We start from the raw sequence: 15,236 nt of genomic DNA on the forward strand, positions 1-15,236 counted from the left end.
TGCATGCTGTGTTCATTCAGCACACACAGGCACATAAAGGCATGCATGCACACACACACACACACACACACACACACACACACACACACACACACACACACACACACACACACACACACACACACACACACACACACACACACACACACACACACACACACAGGCGTAAACACAAATATACACACACACACCTCCAAATCACCCCTGGCTTTGAAGTTAAAATAGTGTGGCTTATTTTGGAGCTATTTCAGTAGCAAATTCGATTTTTCACACCTTACCTTTTCATTGTGTCACAAATTGAGTTAGAAATTTACTCTGGGTTCATTTTCCAGTTTAATTCAATTCAACTGACCTGATCACAACCACTCTCCAGCTCCTGTCCTCAGGAGATTCTGCAGTCCTCTCCAAGACCAATGAACACACACACACACACACACACACACACACACACACACACACACACACACACACACACACACACACACACACACACACACACACACACACACACACACACACACACACACACACACACAGGGCTGATTCATAATGTATGGACAGACAGGTAAGCCCTTTACTTTACTGATCCACATCATGACATGCACATACAGTAGGCTGAATATATCTGAACACATGGTCAACCTGCCAATCAATTCACTTCACTCAATAATCATATACACCCAGCTGTGTACACTTTACTCTAATGCATATGCACGAATATATTTGTAGCCACACACAGCCACACGCTCACACAGGCACCTATGCATGCACACACACCGTGAGTACTTGTACCTGAGTACCTGTTGAACGTAAGCTTGCAGAAGCATTAGTCCCTTTCATCGTAATGAGAGATACATCGGCAGTCAAGACATTCCAATTCTCTCTCCCTGAACTCCATCTCTCCCTGTCCCTCCCCTTACCCTCTCGCTTTCCCTCTCCCTCTCATCTCCCTCCCCCTCTCTCCTCTCACTCCCTCTTGTCTGCCTCTCGCCCGCAGTCAGCAGAGGATTTCATTGCAAATTGATGTGGTTCCCTTTTCAATGTCCCTGGCTGAGTGGTGACAGAGCTGTAATAAATCAGAGCAATCACAAGGAGATATGGGAAAGGAGAAGCAGTAAATCCCCAAGGATCATAAATCTACAACACACTCCAAACACCTCCTTACGTCCACAACTCCCACCGTGACTCCTTCTTTACCTCTCAACTTCCATTCCTCTCCGTCTTTTTAATCTCTCTTTCCCACGCACGCATCACGCACACACACACACACACACACACATACACACACACACACACACACGGAATCAGTCACTACCTACCTACCTACCTACCTACCTACCACAGGAGGTTGGTGGCATCTTTAATTGGGGAGAACAGGCTTTTGGTAATGGCTGAACCGGAATTATTGTAATGGTATCAAATACATCATACACACTCTATCAGAGATACCATAAGCATCAAGCAACATTCACAGGTTCTCTAGTCATCCCGTCTGTCTCCTATATTCCCTTCTTGCTGCCAGGTAGATGATAGGTTCTGAATCCATTCAGCACCTGTAGTTATTCTGAAGAGTCTTACTGAAGTCAGCAATCCCCACTGTGATACTAACACAAGTATCACCATAATCATCATACAGTATATTGCATTTCGTCATAAGTGGTAAAGACCCTATGAGCTCATACACTCTCCAGTATAATGCAGATTGTGCAACGGGGTGGTTTTAACAGTCTCTGTATTGGCCCCTGTATTATTCAAATGGTTCATTTCAATGCTACTAGCATAGTGTTCTACCACTTGGGTAGTGTTCAGTTAGGAGTAGTGCACTATAAAGGGTGATCATTGCACTGGGGACATTAGTACTTGCTGTGGCCAGCAGGAGGGGGAGTGTACATGCCCCCACTTCCCTCTCATTCCTACCCCCTCTGTCTGTCTGTCCCTCCCTCCTATGTCTCTCTCCTCCTATCCCTGGTGAGAGGGGTTCACCCAGTAACTTCACTTAGTCCACAGAGGGGGAACACATGTTGGAGAAGAAAGGGACAAGGAAAGAGAGAGGGACAGAGAGAAAGAGAGGGAAAAAACAGAGGAAAATAGACTTCTCTGAGACATCTGCAGGGTTTCTCTAATAGTGTGTTTGGGTGTGTGTGTGTGTCTGTATGTGACTTTTCCTGGGCATGGATACCCCACTGACCACCCCACTCCTCCTCACCCTCCTCCTCCGCTCCCTCTCCCTCATTCATGGGGCCATGGACTCCTGCTACGATGACAACGAGGGTGTCCCAAGCCGCTGCATGCCCAAGTTTGAGAACGCAGCCTTCAACCGCACGGTCATGGCCTCTAACGTGTGCGGTTCGCCCCCGGAGGACTACTGCATGCAGACGGGCTCGACGCGGTCCTGCCACCACTGTAGAGTGTGGGACCCGGGCCTCAGCCACAACGCCAGCCTGCTGACGGACTTCCACACGGATGAGGAACCCACCTGGTGGCAGAGCCAGTCCATGTTCTACAGAGTCCAGCACCCTAACTCTGTAAACCTCACCCTGCACCTCAGTAAGACCGACACTCTCTTTATGTCTCACCCTGCACATCTGTAAAAAGTACAAAATTGTTCACAATTAGTTGAGTTTGATGAGTCCTGGTCCAGGTCTAACTATACAAACTCACCCTGCATGCACCTGGAAAAAATCAAAGCTTAAGCTCTCTCTCTCATATGCTTCCATAGGCTTCCATAGGCTTCTATAGGCTTCCATTTGTACCCCGAGGTTGTGTTCATGTTAAGTTGTGATAGGTGAATCCTCAAGTGGTGTTATTATGTTCAATTATTTGTATTTCATGTCATAGGTTACACAGGCTACAGACTTTTCCTTTTGTTTAGTTCTGCCTTGAACATTAATATTTAACCTACACTTCTTTAAAATTACAAGGCACTGCAAAAAGTCTTTGTTGAGTTCACCTGCCTATAGGCGATGCTACATCCATTACAACCCTGTATTGTCGCAGCATTTTAATAATTCACAGATTTGACGATGAAATGTTCAATGACAGAAAGAGAAAGAGACTTGACAGTGAGGAGTTCAATTATGTAAAGTGACTTGACTATGAGAAGTTAAATGACAGAAAAAGATTTGACTATTACGTGCCAATCACCCTGAGAAAAAGTATCTAAAGCAGAACACGTCACTCACAACCTCGGCATTCTGAATTCCTCCACTGATAACACACACTAGTATTCCTCCGATAATCACTCAAAGCTTCTCTTCAGAAAACACCATCCTGCCCATCGCCCGTCGTCCGTTGCCCCAGACATGGCTTAGTGTCACATTGTTGGAGTAATTGCAAGCATGTAGCCGTGAGGCTCAGGGTCTGTCTGGAAACCTTTCAAAGTGGTCCGGATGCATTCAGTAGAGTAGATCTAACTTATATTTAAGGTGTTGGCCTAAACGGAAGGGAGGACAATAGATAGTATACTAGTAAAGGCAGGTTACTGTCTAGCCATACTTCCCACAGGTGTGATTACAACCTCTGAGGGTTTAGAGCTTGACTTAGTCACCTCATACAAGTACTTTAGAGTATGGCTAGACGGCTAGACTGTCCTTCTCTCAGCACATATCAAAGCTGCAGGCTAAAATTAAATCTAAACTTGGATTCACATATCATAATCGCTCCTCTTTCAACCCAGCTACCAAACTAACCCTGATTCAGATGACCATCCTACCCATGATTAAGATTACGGAGATATCATTTATAAATCGGCAGGTAAGGGTGCTCTCGAGCGGCTAGATGTTCTTTACCATTCGGCCATCAGATTTGCCACCAATGCACCTTATAGGACCCATCACTGCACTCTACACTCCTCTGTAAACTGGTCATCTCTGTATACCCGTCGCAAGACCCACTGGTTGATGCTTATTTATACAACCCTCTTAGGCCTCACTCTCCCTTATCTGAGAAATCTATTGCAGCCCTCATCTTCCACATACAACACCCGTTCTGCCAGTCACATTCTGTTAAAAGTCCCCGAAGCACACACATCCCTGGGTCGCTTGTCTTTTCAGTTCGCTGCAGCTAGCGACTGGAACGAGCTGCAACAAACACTCAAACTGGACAGTTTTATCTCAATCTCTTCATTCAAAGTCTCAATCATGGACACTTACTGACAGTTGTGGCTGCTTTGTGTGATGTATTGTTGTCTCTACCTTCTTGCCCTTCGTGCTGTTGTCTTTGCCCAATAATGTTTGTACCATGTTTTGTGCTGCTACCATGTTGTGGTCATGTTGTGTTGCTACCATGCTGTGTTGTCATGTGTTGCTGCCTTGCTATGTTGTTGTCTTAGGTCTCTCTTTATGTAGTGTTATGTTGTCTGACTTGTCGTGATGTGTGTTTAGTCCTATTTTTTTTTATTGTCATTTTTTTATTCCAGCCCCCGTCCCCGCAGGAGGCCTCTTGCCTTTTGATAGGCCGTCATTGTAAATACGAATTTCTTAACTGACTTGCCTAGTTAAATAATGGTTAAATACATTTAAAAAAAGAAGAAAATAAGTATACTACAGTACTACAGTACTACAACAGTACCTAAACCACTTCCAGGGGAGCAGAGAAGGAGGAAGGAGAAGAAGTATACTACAGTACTACAGTACCTAATCCACTTCCAGGGGAGCAGAGAAGGAGGAAGGAGAAGAAGTATACTACAGTACTACAGTACCTAATCCACTTCCAGGGGAGCAGAGAAGGAGGAAGGAGAAGAAGTATACTACAGTACCTAAACCACTTCCAGGGGAGCAGAGAAGGAGGAAGGAGAAGAAGTATACTACAGTACTACAGTACCTAATCCACTTCCAGGGGAGCAGAGAAGGAGGAAGGAGAAGAAGTATACTACAGTACTACAGTACCTAATCCACTTCCAGGGGAGCAGAGAAGGAGGAAGGAGAAGAAGTATACTACAGTACCTAAACCACTTCCAGGGGAGCAGAGAAGGAGGAAGGAGAAGAAGTATACTACAGTACTACAGTACCTAATCCACTTCCAGGGGAGCAGAGAAGGAGGAAGGAGAAGAAGTATACTACAGTACTACAGTACCTAATCCACTTCCAGGGGAGCAGAGAAGGAGGAAGGAGAAGAAGTATACTACAGTACTACAGTACCTAAACCACTTCCAGGGGAGCAGAGAAGGAGGAAGGAGAAGAAGTATACTACAGTACTACAGTACCTAATCCACTTCCAGGGGAGCAGAGAAGGAGGAAGGAGAAGAAGTATACTACAGTACTACAGTACCTAATCCACTTCCAGGGGAGCAGAGAAGGAGGAAGGAGAAGAAGTATACTACAGTACTACAGTACCTAAACCACTTCCAGGGGAGCAGAGAAGGAGGAAGGAGAAGAAGTATACTATACTACAGTACCTAATCCACTTCCAGGGGAGCAGAGAAGGAGGAAGGAGGAGAAGATAGAAAGATGCCATTTCTACCACTGCCGCAGTCAGGCTACAGAACAGGCCTTTTATTACTTATGGTTCAACCATGTGATGGCATAATATCAACTAATGCCATCCATGACATACAGTACATGACAACCACTGTGGCCACTACCTTAGAATTGTTCTGATTTCTCAAAGTGGTGACTTAAAGCTGAGATCATCGCTTGGCGAAACAGCGCCACTGGCTACCGCAGACGCATTTCGTATTCCTCCTTCTCTCTGTCTTCAAGAGAGCGAGAGTTGCACCCCTTCTGAAAAAACCTACACTCGATCCCTCCGATGTCAACAATTACAGACCAGTATCCCTTCTTTCTTTTCTCTCCAAAACTCTTGAACGTGCCGTCCTTGGCCAGCTCTCCCGCTATCTCTCTCTGAATGACCTTCTTGATCCAAATCAGTCAGGTTTCAAGACTAGTCATTCAACTGAGACTGCTCTCCTCTGTATCACGGAGGCGCTCCGCACTGCTAAAGCTAACTCTCTCTCCTCTGCTCTCATCCTTCTAGATCTATCGGCTGCCTTCGATACTGTGAACCATCAGATCCTCCTCTCCACCCTCTCTGAGTTGGGCATCTCCGGCGCGGCCCACGCTTGGATTGCGTCCTACCTGACAGGTCGCTCCTAACAGGTGGCGTGGCGAGAATCTGTCTCCTCACCACGCGCTCTCACCACTGGTGTCCCCCAGGGCTCTGTTCTAGGCCCTCTCCTATTCTCGCTATACACCAAGTCACTTGGCTCTGTCATAACCTCACATGGTCTCTCCTATCATTGCTATGCAGACGACACACAATTAATCTTCTCCTTTCCCCCTTCTGATGACCAGGTGGTGAATCGCATCTCTGCATGTCTGGCAGACATATCAGTGTGGATGACGGATCACCACCTCAAGCTGAACCTCGGCAAGACGGAGCTGCTCTTCCTCCCGGGGAAGGACTGCCCGTTCCATGATCTCGCCATCACGGTAGACAACTCCATTGTGTCCTCCTCCCAGAGCGCTAAGAACCTTGGCGTGATCCTGGACAACACCCTGTCGTTCTCAACCAACATGGTGGTGGCCCGTTCCTGTAGGTTCATGCTCTACAACATCCGCAGAGTACGACCCTGCCTCACACAGGAAGCGGCGCAGGTCCTAATCCAGGCACTTGTCATCTCCCGTCTGGATTACTGCAACTCGCTGTTGGCTGGGCTCCCTGCCTGTGCCATTAAACCCCTTCAACTCATCCAGAACGCCGCAGCCCGTCTGGTGTTCAACCTTCCCAAGTTCTCTCACGTCAACCCGCTCCTCCGTTCTCTCCACTGGCTTCCAGTTGAAGCTCGCATCCGCTACAAGACCATGGTGCTTGCCTACGGAGCTGTGAGGGGAACGGCACCTCAGTACCTCCAGGCTCTGATCAGGCCCTACACCCAAACAAGGGCACTGCGTTCATCCACCTCTGGCCTGCTCGCCTCCCTACCACTGAGGAAGTACAGCTCCCGCTCAGCCCAGTCAAAACTGTTCGCTGCTCTGGCCCCCCAATGGTGGAACAAACTCCCTCATGACGCCAGGACAGCGGAGTCAATCACCACCTTCCGGAGACACCTGAAACCCCACCTCTTTAAGGAATACCTAGGATAGGATAAGTAATCCCTCTCACCCCCCTTTAAGATTTAGATGCACTATTGTAAAGTGACTGTTCCACTGGATGTCATAAGGTGAATGCATCAATTTGTAAGTCGCTCTGGATAAGAGCGTCTGCTAAATGACTTAAATGTAAATGTACATTTATTTGTTTTAAGGAAATTAGCATCCAGGATTGTGGTAAAGATGATACAGTCCTAGTGCACACTCTGCATGGTGTGCAATGATGTCAGATGGAAACTGTTGGTTGTTTGCAAACGGATGTGACAGTTTCACCACCATGGAGCCCAGCTTTAAGTCCTGCTAAATAAGTGAGAGCAGGATTTCAAGTAGGATGACATTAGCACAAAATCAATGAAGTTGTTAAATATTAATTGGGACAGAGAATATACATCAATCAATCATGTCAGAGTCCATTGTGACTGTAGTGGAAGCAAATTACTTTATGACCCATACCTTTCTCCCTCAAGATCTCTAAGGCTACCTCCCAAATGACACCCTTTATAGTGCACTACTTCTAACCAGACCCATAGGGCTCCCGTCAGAAGAAGTGCACCATACAGGAAATAGGGTGCCGTTTGGGATGTGGCCCTTCAGTATACCCACTTTATAAAAACTAGCTTTTCCTCCTATTCATCTTGTGTGTGTGACATGTGTGTGCCGAGTGAGCTCACATACATCAGTCAAACAGGATGGAGCCAGCAGAGAGCCTAGTCAGGGAATTCTTTCTTCTGACAACTCTGAGTATAACCAACTTCCGCTCTATTGTAGGTGTAACAAAAATTCCAACCTGAGAAAAAAAAAGGTTTCGCTTCAAAAGAGAGAGAAAACGATGACAGGTCTTTGAAATGTCATAGTGTATGACTGACTGTCTGTGGAAGAAAGAAGTGTTTAAATCATAAGGTCTTGGAGCAGGAAACTCGTCTGTCTGTCTGCAGATATTGATTTTTACTAGGAGGAAGGAGGAGAGCAGTGCTCTATGGCTTTGTTGGTCCTAATCTCTGGTTACTTCTCTCAGACAGAGAGAGAGAGGCTGGGGAATGTCTGGTGATGTGTTATTCGAACACACCAGTCCTTGGTCTAGTAGACCTTAGTCCAGGAAGACCATACTACATTACACTGTATGGTCACATTGTTCAGTCTTTAGCCTCTGGGTACTCTGTCTCTTTCTCTTCAGAGTTATTCTGAGAGTAACCTCCGCCTGGACTGGAGAAAGGTTTCTGTTGTTTTTGTAACAACTGAAAGACGTTTTATTCAAGACAACATCCCCCATCCTGTGTCTCTCACAGAACCAGGGTCACAGTGTTTCTTCTTCCTCCATATTGAATACAACCTGACCGTGTCCCATCTGTGTTCCACTAGGGGGGCCTGCCTGGGCTGCCCTTCTGTCTGTTTTCCTTTGGCTCTCCAAACAAAACAAGACCCTCCGTCTCCGAGGGGGTCGCTGGGACGATAAACACAGAGAAACACACCAGCAGGACACAGAGACACACAGTTCAGCCAGGTCCAAAATGTGTCTGTGCAGAGGTAGGGAGGAGATGAAGGAGGAGGGGGAGTAAACAAAACATGATGAGGAAGAGGAAAAAAGATGAGCGCTGGGAGGTCTGGTGGTATGTAATTGGGGTCAGTTTGTTCCCAAGACACACACACACACACACACAGCTTTTTGTCTGCAGCTGGTTTCCATTGATTGATGCTAAAAGAAAAACATTTCCTGTCTCAGATGTAAGAGAAGGATAAGAGCCTCCCATAGTTGGCACAGTAACACACTCACAGACTGACTCGACACACTCAACACACTCAGACTGATTCAACACACTCACAGACTGATTCAACACACTCACAGACTGGCTCAACACACTCACAGACTGGTTCAACACACTCACAGACTGATGCAACACACTCACAGAGTGACTCAACACACTCACAGACTGGCTCAACACACTCACAGACTGGCTCAACACACTCACAGACTGGCTCAACACACTCACAGACTGGCTCAACACACTCACAGACTGATGCAACACACTCACAGAGTGACTCAACACACTCACAGAGTGACTCAACACACTCACAGAGTGACTCAACACACTCACATAGTGACTCAACACACTCACAGACTGACGCAACACACTCACAGAGTGACTCAACACACTCACAGAGTGACTCAACACACTCACAGAGTGACTCAAAACACTCACAGAGTGACTCAACACACTCACAGAGTGACTCAACACACTCACAGAGTGACTCAACACACTCACAGACTGGCTCTAATGTCCTTTGCTGAAGGAACAATGCAGTGCAGAGGGAAAACTACTGAACATACACAACAATCTACTTACACAACAGTCTACATACACAACTGTCTACATACACAACAGTCTACATACACAACTGTCTACATACACAACTGTGAACACACTCTTACTACTGTTTACGGATACTGTACCTGGTTACAAGAGATTTCAATGCTAAAACAAATAGATAAAGCTAAAATGGTTCCGGGGCAGAATCACACATTGGCCATATACTCAAATCAAATCAAATCACATTTATTTATATAGCCCTTCGTACATCAGCTGATATCTCAAAGTGCTGTACAGAAACCCAGCCTAAAACCCCAAACAGCAAGCAATGCAGGTGTAGAAGCACGGTGGCTAGGAAAAACTCCCTAGAAAGGCCAAAACCTAGGAAGAAACCTAGAGAGGAACAAGGCTATGTGGGGTGGCCAGTCCTCTTCTGGCTGTGCCGGGTGGAGATTATAACAGAACATGGCCAAGATGTTAAAATGTTCATAAATGACCAGCATGGTCGAATAATAATAAGGCAGAACAGTTGAAACTGGAGCAGCAGCACGGCCAGGTGGACTGGGGACAGCAAGGAGTCATCATGTCAGGTAGTCCCGGGGCATGGTCCTAGGGCTCAGGTCCTCCGAGAGAGAGAAAGAAAGAGAGAAGGAGAGAATTAGAGAACGCACACTTAGATTCACACAGGACACCGAATAGGACAGGAGAAGTACTCCAGTTATAACAAACTGACCCTAGCCCCCCGACACAAACTACTGCAGCATAAATACTGGAGGCTGAGACAGGAGGGGTCAGGAGACACTGTGGCCCCATCCGAGGACATCCTGTCTGATCATCCGTGACCAAGACCTTACACTTTCTTTTTCAGGCACAAACAGTTCAGTGACGTCATTCCTTTACAGCTTGGTAAAGATCATCTACAAAAAGAGAACTCTCCCCAAACTCTCAAACCGAATAGAGAAAATTAGCATCCTGTAAACATCCAGTGTAGCCTAGTAAATATTGAGTCTAGTTTGGTGATGTTGAGTTTAGTCTAGGTCTGGGCCAATCAGGACAGATCAGAGCCCAGGCGGGTGGGACACACAGCTGTATTATGAACAGGTGGGTTGGCTGGAAAGGGGTCAAAGGTCATTCATACTCAACACATTCATTATGATTCAGCTCCTCAGCTAAACTGTTTCACTTCTGCTCAGTTTGGAGAGTGAACACAGATTGAACATTGAACACAGAATAATTGTTCAATCATTTGATATCCCATGTTAAACTCTATTGGGATCCATAGGTAAATTGATCTCTAGGTAAATGGATCCATAGGTAAACGGATCCATAGCTAAATGGATCCGTAGGTAAATGGGTCAACTAGAGATACCGATAGAAATACTTGCAGAAAACACACATACTGCATGCACAATATACAGGCCCTTCTACTGACGGATGGACTAAGCAGACTCATCAGAGAAAAACACACCTCTCAATTAGACTGAACATCATCACAGGGGACACAAACACTCCTTTTCTCTTTTGTATCCGTTCCAGCTGGACTAAACTCACCTCATGCGGAGAGTAAATGAAACTTAAATGATTTGAGTGCTGCTGTGGGAGAGATAATGTTGCTGAGTTGGAAAAACAAGAGAGAATGTCTGGAAAGACAAGAGAGGGTGTCTCGAAAACAAAAAAATAGGATGTCTGGAACGATCAGAGTAATGTGAAGATGTCTGATACCTTGGCAGACAGGAGTAGACAGATGTCATTAGGCTTCATATCAGTGTTGGGGGTATTCTACTTAAAGGGTTCAACTAAGGGACACGAGTCCTATATGTAGGGCCCTCTAGATAGTGTATGGTGTAGGGTCTTGTTGTTGCCTACTAGGTCAACAAAGAGGAAATAAGATTGGCATAATGCTTAGTGGTATAGAAAATGGCTGAACTACTAAGAGGAAGCTAGTGTTCCTAACCAGTGTTTTGGATGCTCTGCTCTGTTTGGATGAGGGTGGTTGATGCTCAACATTAAATCAACTCCAATTCACACACATCCAATAATCATACACCTTTACAGTTTACATATCAAGAAAAATGTTTCTCAGCATCTTCTCAGGGTGGAGAGCCCATCAAGCAGCAGAGCAGCCACAAGTGGCCATGCAAGCATGTAGATTGTGCAATATGCAGAAATATAGTACCTTCATGGTTTAATTGAACCCGGCTTGTGAGACTCCTTTCTCCACTTAGTATGCAGCTCAAACAAAATGACAAAAAATGGCTGCTCACCCCAGTGCCTCAATTAGACAACACCAATTACAGCTAGAAGTTTCCAGAGCCTGCCAAATCCCCCTCAGACACCCCCACGAAGGAAATTCTCGTCTTTGCCGGGGATCCACCAGACAGGGGTTGAATTTAGCTTTTCTCAGCATTGGCTCTTTCCTTTTATAAGGAGTGTTTTAATGAAATAATGAAATAATTTAGTTGAGTTGAGAATCATACAAAATCCCTGAGATAAAAGTGTGAGTCTTCATCCCACTGCCCGCCCGCCCGTACTCTCTCTCTCTCTCTCTCTCTCTCTTGACGATGCCTGCCTCTTTTCTCTCTCTCTCTCTCTCTCTCTCTCTCTCTCTCTCTCTCTCTCTTTCTCTATTCATGCCCCCTCTCTCTCTCTCTCTCTCTCTCTGTCTCTCGCTATCTCTCTCATCCACAAACACACACTCTCTCTCCCTATCCCTCCTTCTCCATCTGTTTATCTATTTATCCCTTTATCTCCTCCTCTCCAGCCTGATAGATGTTTAATAAGGCACCAGAGGTACATCAACAAATCAATGACATCTTTAATTCCATGGCATGCACAGTCCCCACTTGAAGGCGTTGGATGTTATGATTGTTTGTTTGTTTATTGGTTGGTTGGTTTACCTTTGAGGCCCACCGTTGTGTGCTCAACATACCCACTAATCAGGGCCCTTGCTGAGGTGTCTGCCTTCTTGCCTGTCTGGAAACCATGCCGCCGTTCAGATGTGAGGTTTTGCTAAATCGGTCCCACAGGAAGCCCCTGAATGCTCTGCGATGTTGTCTGGCTGTCTGCTTTCCAAAGGCTTAAGTTGCTTAATGTTATTAGTGTAGCTATCAAAACAGACATGTATGTTTGGCTGACCCATGGTTCATGGCTGGTCTCATACCACTGCATGTAATGAGAGATTAGAGGAGATTTGTATATTTCTGGGAAAATAAGCTGATCCCCCATTGTTGTTGTTCATCTCACCAACTGATGAGATGATTCATGTTGTATAGGTTACCCACTTCTTTCCAACCCTTCTCTCCCATTGTAGCAGTAGACTACTAGGTTACTAGACCACCAGGCCACCAGGTTACTAGACCACCAGGCTACTAGGTTACTAGACCACCAGACCAACAGGCTACTAAACCACCAGGCCAACAGGCTACTAGACCACCAGGCCACCATGCTACTAGGTTACTAGACCACCAGGCTACGAGGTTACTAGACCAACAGGTTACTAGACCACCAGGCCAACATGCTACTAGACCACCAGGCTACTAGGCTACGAGACCACCAGGCTACCAGGCTACTGGGCTACTAATACAGTTTTTTTTATACAGTTGCGCTTTCATTTTGTCCCTAGTTTAGAGATATACATACAGTATATGTATTGTTTTTCATCTGAAGGGCGTCACATAGACCTACACAAATTAGTGGTGTCCGACAGAAACCCTTTTGCTTACAATTGGGGGGCAATGCCCAATGTCACGTGACGATAGCTCACAGGCACATCCCCCCCGACATAACGTTACTGTAGACCAATTCCTGCATCCCCTCCACACTATAGTAGACTGACTCCTGTATCTCCACAGGCAAAGCCTTTGAGATCACCTACGTGAGCCTCAAGTTCTACACCAATCGACCGGAGATCTTTGCCATCTACAAGCGAACAAGTGAGGATGGACCATGGATCCCCTACCAGTACTACAGCGCCTCCTGTACCAAGACCTATGGGAAGAACGACAAGGGATACATTCGCCCGGGGGACGATGAGAGGATGGCAGTCTGCAACGACGAGTTCAGTGACATCTCCCCTCTGACCGAGGGCAATGTGGCCTTCTCTACCCTGGAGGGACGCGCATACAACTTTGACCAGAGCGCCGTGCTACAGGTGAGAGAGGGAGGGAGGGTGGGGTGAGGGTGTGTGTGTGTGTGTGTGCGGATTAGTGAAAATCCACTTCGACTGAGGATGACAGAAATAGGAGGAATATGACCATGATATAGTATTCAATCTGACTCCATCATTTTTAAATGTTATAAAACCATAAATGAATCCACTCGGAATACTAAAAGTTGTTCTCAAGACAACTGTTATACAGCTATTAAGAAGCGAAGAGACAATGAGACAATGTGTTATGCAGGTGAATGAGGACCCAAAAGCGACTTGGCGAAAACAGAGTCTTTAATCCAGTAAAGTAAAATACAATCAAAAAACACAACTTCCACTCGTAATGACGAGAACCGACTGGAGACTCGATCTTGAACAGCAGGTTGCCTCGGGAAGGCACTTGAACCTAGCAGACTCAGACACCTGCTCACCACGCAGCATCTGAGGGAAACACGACACGACAGGGCGATACACAAACACAGCACGGTGAACAATAGATAAGGATCCGACAGGGCAGGAACGGAAAACAAGGGAAGAAATAGGGACTCTAATCAGGGGAAAAGATAAGGAACAGGTGTGGGAAGACTAAATGATTGATTAGGGGAATAGGAACAGCTGGGAGCAGGAACGATGGAGAGAGGAGAGAGAGGGGGAGAGAGAGGGATAGAAAAAGGGAACGAACCTAATAAGACCAGCAGGGGGAAACGAACAGAAGGGAAAGCATAATGACAAGACAATATATGACAAAACATGACACAATGAGTCCCAGAAATAAATTATTGAGTTAATTTTAGCTCAGAGATGCACATTTAGAGGCCAAGTATATACAGTACAGTACGCCATGTGTAGTATGAATAACATTTACCATTAGACCTGACATCAAAGAATAATTCAAGGAATATTACTCAGAAATATGAAGACTTCAGTAAGTTTTTCTTGTTTTTCAGCCACTCCACAAATTTCTTGTTAACAAACTATAGTTTAGGCAAGTCGGTTAGGACATATACTTTGTGCATGACAAGTCATTTTTCCAACAATTGTTTACAGACATATTATTTCACTTATAATTCACTGCATCACAGTTCCTGTCATGTTTTGTCTTAGATTGTCTTGTCATTTTGCTTTTCCCTCTGTTCATTTTCCCCCTGCTGGTCTTTTTAGGTTCGTTCCCCTTTTTCTCTCTCCCTTCCTCTCTCTCTTCTCTCTATCGTTCCGTTCCTGCTCCCAGCTGTTCCTATTCCCCTAATCAATCATTTAGTCTTCCCACACCTGTTCCCTATCCTTTTCCCTGATTAGAGTCCCTATTTCTCCCCTTGTTTTCCGTTTCTGCCCTGTCGGATCCTTGTCTATTGTTCACCGTGCTGTGTCTGTGTATCGCCCTGTCGTGTTGTGTTTCCCACAGATGCTGCGTGGTGAGCAGGTGTCTGAGTCTGCTACGTTCAAGTGCCTTCCCGAGGCAACCTGCAGTTCTTGATCGAGTCTCCAGTCTGTTCTCGTCATTACGAGTGGAATTATGCCTTATGATTGTAAATTTACTTTACTGGATTAAAGACTCTGTTTTCGCCAAGTCGCTTTTGGGTCCTCATTCACCTGCATAACAGAAGGATCCGACCAAAGAATGGACCCAGCGACTACAGATGCTCGTAACACTGCCGTCGAGATCCAAGGAGCCATGCTCGGCAGACACGAGCAGGA

General features: G+C 45.9%; 1 protein-coding gene across 1 annotated transcript in view; it reads left to right on the top strand.

The window, feature by feature from the left end:
• The first annotated feature begins 2,069 nt into the window (after positions 1–2,069).
• The window catches only part of LOC124047707 (laminin subunit gamma-3-like), a 187,714-nt gene continuing 174,547 nt past the window's right edge, over positions 2,070–15,236 (top strand). Inside the window, 2 exon segments of the mRNA XM_046368013.1 lie at positions 2,070–2,547; positions 13,246–13,544. Coding sequence (XP_046223969.1) covers positions 2,172–2,547; positions 13,246–13,544 — 675 coding nt within the window. The 5' untranslated portion in view covers positions 2,070–2,171.

This window comes from Oncorhynchus gorbuscha, linkage group LG11 (genome assembly GCF_021184085.1).
Source record: "Oncorhynchus gorbuscha isolate QuinsamMale2020 ecotype Even-year linkage group LG11, OgorEven_v1.0, whole genome shotgun sequence".
NCBI lineage: Eukaryota > Metazoa > Chordata > Actinopteri > Salmoniformes > Salmonidae > Oncorhynchus > Oncorhynchus gorbuscha.